The sequence below is a fragment of the Barbus barbus genome (assembly GCF_936440315.1).
Source record: "Barbus barbus genome assembly, chromosome: 25".
Lineage (NCBI taxonomy): Eukaryota > Metazoa > Chordata > Actinopteri > Cypriniformes > Cyprinidae > Barbus > Barbus barbus.
The window spans coordinates 10,435,740-10,443,052 of record NC_136753.1 but is presented as its reverse complement, the minus strand read 5'-3'; the positions used below and the strand labels follow the sequence as shown (position 1 = coordinate 10,443,052).

The 7,313-nt window shown below is 47.6% G+C and overlaps 1 protein-coding gene across 1 annotated transcript in view; it reads right to left on the bottom strand.

The window, feature by feature from the left end:
* Positions 1-523: 523 nt before the first annotated feature.
* Positions 524-7,313, bottom strand: part of cygb2 (cytoglobin 2) — a gene marked incomplete at both ends in the record, with an annotated part of 29,844 nt that continues 23,054 nt past the window's right edge. The window contains one exon of the mRNA XM_079377314.1: positions 524-688. Coding sequence (XP_079233440.1) covers positions 524-688 — 165 coding nt within the window. The remainder of the gene's footprint in view (positions 689-7,313) is intronic.

Genomic DNA, 7,313 nt, shown 5'->3' with positions numbered 1-7,313 from the left:
ATGGGTGAACTAACCCTTTAAAGCATCGTTTTTCCTTCTGGAGCATCAGTGAGTGTTTGAACCTTCTGTAATAGTTGCACAGTTGTCCTCCTTGTGAAAAGCTGGATCAGGTAACAGGTAACAACACGGTATAAAGAATCGAGCTCATGTAAACTTTTAAACAGGGTCATTTTTATAAATTCAATTATTATTTTCTCTTGTGGACTATGGATAAATGTCTTTTATGTGAAACATCTTATATAGGTCAGTACTAAACAAAAAAATAACATTAATTTTGTATGATCCCTCTAATTTTGGTAACATAATTAACATTTTACATATTCTGCAAGGTGTATGTAAATTTTTGACCACAGCTGTATGCTAAAAATGTATAAAAGGAGGTGAAAGAGAATGATGCATATGATGGAAAACAACTTTCTAATTCTATTCTATTTATCTTTTTTCCTCTTAAGTCAGTCCTTTGGCTAGACAAGCTGATGGGTTACAACCAGTGTTCATGTGTAGTGGAAATGAATGCCTAATCTCAGACCGCTGAGCTGGAGAGTTTGAGCCACCCCACCTCAGTATAGGCCCCTGTGATATACCAGTACAATGCTGCCATCAGTTTGGTCCAGGATGTCTGCACTTCTGGTGTAAAGCACTCTCCAAAATCCTCTGCAAGTATCTCCAGAATAACCCCACTTAAGATCTGTTAAAAGAAAAATATCTTCTGTCAAAGGAAATAAAAAAACAGTTAACATAACAAAGACAGCACAAATAATTCATTAGCTGGCTTTAGAAAGGGATCAGTAACTTTCTTCTGGCTAACAAGGTGTTATATTTGCAGGATTTAGAATGAATGCCAGACCAAAGTAGGTGAATGAATTACATATCTTAATAACTCATAACGCATACAAACTCATGCTGTCCATTCTTTTTTTACGTATATATATAATTCGTAACCATTATGTGTACTCTTTTATTTACTTTCATGGCTATTCAACCAAACTGGTAGTTTACACAGTTTAGTTTGGAACAACATACATTGTTTGGTTCCTGTTGTAGAGCCCCCACAGCAGGGCAATTGGGGGACTTGTGAGGCACCAGCCACTATAGTCCAATGTTTACAAGAATCCTGAGCACCTGGCATCTTGGCAAATTTAAAAGTGCTGGCTAATGCTAAATGTAAAACACAAATATTGTTATTCACGTTGGCACTGATGGTGTGCATCTTCGCCCGTCAGAGATCACTAAAAATTACATTAGCATTAACTGTTTATGACCTCTGGAACCAAGGACAAACAAGAGCAAAGCCACATTTGTTGTGGGTACATCTGGCAACATGTACTCACTTGCTCCTTTTCGATACTACACTCATACTGTGTCACTAGATGCTTATGGGGAAAACTCCTTTATCTCCAATGACTGAAGCCTTTACAATCACGCAGTGAAACTGCACGGCCATTGGTTCGAGCAGTGAATTAAAAATGAACTAATGGCTCGGCAACGGCTCTGCATGAGCCTACAGAGAAGAAGCCCCCCAGAATGGGTGGAGCCATCTGGCTATATATGCGGTCATTGTGCCATAGCATCTCAGATAAATTTTCCTTCAGCGACGACAATCTTCTCTTCGCTGATCCAAAGGACTTGAAGCCGCTCGCTGTTGACACGCCACGCTGCAGACAGAAGCTGATTCGCCTGCACCTTCCTGCTGTTCCCGCCCACTCTTCAAGCCATCTTCAGCATCCGGTGCGGATACCAGCACGTCCCCTGCCGCCATCTGATGAGCTAAAATAGCAAATTTCTCTCTAAAAGAGCAGCGGCATTGTTGCAAATGTCATGCCGTCGTTGCAGCTCGTGCAGGACCACACTGCACGCTGACGATGGCCACTCAGAGTGCGTTTCCTGTCCAGGTAAACCCCACGCAGAAGCTGCTATGACTGAGATGGAATGTTCACACTGGGTGAACATGAGTCTCGCCTCTCTGTGCGCTCAGATCGCTTTCTTTTCAGAGAGCGACTCAGCCCCTCACGCCCTCCCATTTTCTTCCTCCCAGGGACCTGTGAGGAAAAAACTGTGGGTCAGAGGGACCCCACGTGCCTTGCTCTCCCCATGCAGAGATGACTCTCCTGTCCTCTTTGAACGCCCGGACCAGCGTCTCTCGGCTGATGTGAGCGACATGGTTTCATTCGGTGTGATTGAGGACGAGCTGCTAGATGACAACATGTCTCTAGCAGCGTCAGACGTGGAGGATATAGACCCTTTTTCTGTTAGTAAACATTGCGACAATTTTCTGTGGCCGGAGCTTAGGTGAAGGCAGAAAGATTCCTCTGACCGCTTCACTAACGCTAGCTAAGAAGTTTGTTTGCTTGTTTTTTAACAATAACTGGAGAAATTCCGATTTTGTCTGCTTATGTAAGGTCACTCACTGTCCGGAACTGTGATTATTATTTGAAAAGGTTAAGTTTAACGGATGGCACTGGCATCAGGTATGCCTTAAAATGTTAAATTGGAGCCTCTACATCGATTCGAGCACCCAACATCACAACAAGATGATATTTTAAGCTCCTTGTGTAGCCAAATCTGCAATGGTTTGAATTGGCCACCTCCAGTGTTCACTTTGTTTTGCCTCCAGCTAGCGATGTGACGTAATTATGACATCAGCCCTAAAAGGGACTATATCCCTTCTATCGACCTTGCCCCTTTGCCATCTACGGATCCCAGAAACCCCAAAACAGGGATGGACGCCGAGCTTTTCTGCGTCCTCTCTAGAGTGGTGGAGGAGCTGGGATTGGAGTGGTCCACGCCGGAGGAGCCCACTCGTAGCTGTCTGGACGAATGGTTTCTGCTGGGGCGCCATCAGGCCCTTCGCACGTCCACTTCATCTGCACTTTTCTCAGTCAACGACGCTTAGTGGTGCTGGAGCGCCACCTGTGGCTAAACCTCACTGAGATCAAGGAGGCTGACAAGGTCCTGTTTCTAGACTCTCTGGTCTCCCCCGCGGAGCGCTTGCTGTGCAGAATTCGTCCCAGACTTCTTGCCTAAGCGCTCCAGCTCTGCAAATGCCACCAGTCACCACAAACCTGCACCTAAAGCAGCCAGGGAAACCAACGTCATCGCCTGCTCAGCCTACTCAAAAGCCTGAGCCTCGACAGTGCTCTCACTCGGCCAGACGCTATCCATTTCCGAAGCGCCAAGGACCCGGCCCAAGCTGACACTAGATCCTGTGCCTCAGGCATCGTCCTGATCCACTGGACAGGAAGAGGAGGGGACAAAGTCTCGTCATCCCAGGACGACCCCCCAAATGGCCTCTGTTATGCCCCCAAGTACCCTGTTCTGTTTCAGGTGCCGGTGGCAGTGTGTTTGTTATACAATCTCTTGTGAATACTGGGCCTGTTCCAGTGAGAAAAATAAAATAATAAAATAAAAAGATTTTCAAAAAGAGAGCAAATTTTCTCTTCCACTTATCATGAGTGTCAGTCCCCTCACGGCGATCTACCACTCGAACCAATCCAACCCCTTGCCACACAGGCCAAGGCCTGGCAGGCCAACCCCGGATTATTAGATTGGGTTATTAAAAAACGAGGTAACTTCAGTTCATTCGAAGACCCCCACGATTCAGCGGCGTGGTTCTCACCGTAGTGCAGAGCAAGGACGCTCATTTCCTTTCAATTGATTTCAAGGCTGTTTAGGGTGAATATTTTGAAACACATCATCTCACAAATACGCCCAGGGGACTGGTTCTTTTCTCTGGATCTGAAAGACACTTTCACATCCAGGTAGCACCCCATCACAGACGATTCTTGAGATTCGCCTTCGAGGGGGTGGCATATCAATACACAGTCCTGCCCTTTGGATTGTCCCTGGCTCCTCGCACTTTTACGAAGTGGATAGATGCTGCTCTTTCCCCTCTGAGACAGATGGGAATCCGCATTCTGAATTACCTCGATGACTGGCTCATTTTAGCCCAGTCAGAGGCCGAGCTGGTAACCCACAGATCCCTCCTCCTCAGCCACTTTGAGTGCCTAGGACTCAGGGTCAATTTTGCCAAGAGCTCACTGTCTCCTAGCCAATGAACCTCGTTCCTAGGAGCAGTCTTCAACTAAGCCCGCATGAGGGCAGTAGTCGCACCAGAACGTGCACTGGCCATACAGCAGCTCACAGCTTCCTTCAAGGTTGGAGCCTCTCGCCCCCTCAAAGTGTTTCAAAGGATGCTAGGCCTCATGGCCTCCGCATCGCCAGTGCTACAGCTAGGCCTGCTTTGCATGAGACCCCTTCAGTACTGGCTGAAACCGCAAGTTCCACCCCATGCATGGCGTCACGGACTCTTTTGTGTCAAGGTTGGAAAGACCCCCATTGGTTAAAGCAGGGCGTGACCGTAGGCATTATTTACAGAAGGAAGGTGGTCTCAACAGATTCTTCCAACACAGGTTGGGGAGCTCTGTGCGAGGGCAAACCAGCTTTCGACTCCTGGTTGGCCACGGAATGCCGGCTACACATCAACTACCTAGAGATGATGGCAGTATGTCGAGCCCTTCAGACTTTCTTACCAGACCTGAAGGGACACCACATGCTAGTCCGCTCACACAGCATGACAGTGGTATCTTATATAAATTGGCTCACCTTGAAACACCTTTTTCGATATGGTAAAACACCTCTTGGACAGGGCGCATCTCAACCTGAGGTCATTGAGGGAAGCGCATGTGCCTGGCGTATTTAACCAAGGAGCAGACATGTGTCCCCTCAGAGGAGTGGATGCTCCATCCACAGATGGTTCAGAAAATCTGGGAGATCTTTGGCAATGCAGTTTACCCAATGCCCAATTTGCTTTTTTAAATAGTGAGGATGTGTTGGCCAACGATTGGCCCAACCTCTTCCTGTATGCTTTTCCCCTGATCGTTCTGATCCCTCAGGTAACCAGACGAATCAGGGATTACAAACACAGAGTCTTCCTAGTGGCCTTGCTCTGGAGGAACCAAATTTGGTTCTGTCTCAGCCACTGACAGCAGCCCCATGGCCCATTCCCCTGAGGCAGGACATCCTCTCTCAGGCGAACAGGACGATCTGGCACCCCCAACCCAAGTTGTGGGCTCTGCACCTCTGGGCTCTTAACGGGAATTAATAGATCTTCCCGAGAGTGTCCTAAATACTATATCACAGGCTAGAGACCCGTTCACGAGACGCCTCTATACCCTGAAATGGTCCGTCTTCTCCGCTTGGTGCACAACGCACTGCGAAGACTCAACTTCCTGTGAGATATTGGTGATATTGTCCTTCCAACAAGAGCTGTTGGATAAGGGCCGCTCCCCCTCCAAGGTCAAGGTCTTTCCACGCTCCTATAGCCGGACAGTCTGTAGGCAGGAACAACCTAGTTGTTCATTTCCTGAGGGGGTCCAGGAGGCTCAATCCGCCTACAGTCCCTACGTGGCACCTGCCCACGGTCCTGATTGCCCTCAAGGGATCCCCCTTCAAGCCACTACAGTCTGCGGATCTAAAGTCCCTATCGTTAAAAACTGCCCTGCTACTGGCGTTAGCATCGGTTAAACGAGAAGGTGACTTGAAGGCACTCTCGGTGAGCCCTGTCTGCCTTGAATTTGGGCCTAACGACTCCAAGGTTGTCCTAAAGCCAAGGCATGGATACGTTCCTAAACTGCTCTACACCCCGTTTATAGCACAGGTTATCACTCTCTCTGTGCTTCCTCCTTCAGCGGAAGACCGGGAGTTAAACCTTCTCTTCCCTGTCAGGGCACTGAGAATTTACATTGAGCGTTTCGCCCCCTTCAGGCAGTTGGAACAACACTTTGTATGCTTTTGGCGGTCGCACCAAAGGGTCCCCGGTCACAAAGCAGAGAATTTCTCGATGGTTAGTTGAAGCTATTGTGCTAGCATACTCCTCCCTGGGCCTGCAAAGCCCCATAGGAGTTAGAGCCCATTCCACTCAGGGCATGGCCTCGTCTTGGGAGTGGTCTAGCGGTGTGTCCATGGTAGACATTTTTGTGGCGGCCGACTGGGCCTCACCATCCACATTCGTCAGGTTCTATAACTTGGACGTTCCGGCCTTACAGGCTCGGATCCTATGTGCTTAAAGGGGCATGCGCCAGCTTAGGGCGAGTATATTCCTTGTACACTCTTGGCCTTTTTAGAAGTACTGAGGCTGTACAGAATTATTTGGAATGATTATCAGAGGCTGGGCTGACCTCGGTGAGTTCAGCCCTCTTGCCTCCTGCGGGGCTCACCCTACTTATACTTGGTCCTTCTGAGCCTTAATTGCTCAAGGCCAGTTCATGCCAGTCATTTCTCTTTCATGGCACGGTGTGATTGTATTGGTTCCCCATAAGCGTCTAGCGATGCAGTATGAGTGTAGTATTGAAAGGGAACGTACTCATAACATAACCTCGGTTTCCTGAGATACGGGAATGAGTACTGCATTGCCGGACATGCCATGACACTGCACGACGCTGTCGTCACTTCAGTCGAAATTTACCTGAGATCCTATGAGCTCCGCTGCTGAGCCATTGGTTAGTTTTTAATTCATTGCATGACCCAATGGCCGTGCAGTTTCGCTGCGTGATTGTAAAGGCTTCAGTCATCGGAGAAAAATTAGTTTTCCCCATAAGCATCTAGCGACGCAGTACTCGTTCCCGTATCGCAGGGAACTGAGGTTACGTTAGTAACTGAGTACGTTTCTCTATCTCCTTAGGCTGTGTGAACTTTGCGCTTCCTTTTTGAACATGTGTTGGTTTGATCTGATGAATCGATGAACTGATGAACTCACTGTCTGACTTCATAATCCAGAGTATTACTGGAAGGAGGTGTGAACACTGTATGTTTTGGTTCTCATTGTCCATGAGACCATATAACAGTTAAAATAGTAGTAGAATGGTAGGTTTGCAAAAATCCAAAACTGACTTTCCATGGTTGCTTTTGTAGAATGACCATTTATACACAGTACTTAAGAACCTAAATTAATCTTTCCATATCTCATTTGGCTGCAGTATGATACTCTGAAGTTCTGGTGTGCACTATATTTAATTCATCCAGAGAGGCAGCAAAGAGTGAGGAGGTGAGTTGCCGTCCATTCTCTTTAACCAGGCATTCAGGGGTTCCATGTTGGTTAAAAACAGACTTCAGAAAAATCTTCAGAAAAAGATCTGCAGGAGCTAGAGACCACCACAGTGAAGCGGATGGGGCGAAAGATCCCCACAGTGTAGAAGACCACCACAGCAGAGCAGACAGGACAGAAGATGGTGGAACACAGAGTTGAAGTCCACCGCGACGCAGCAGGCACAGCTGGAAACCACCACGGGAGAGGGACAGATTTCACGGATGTGACA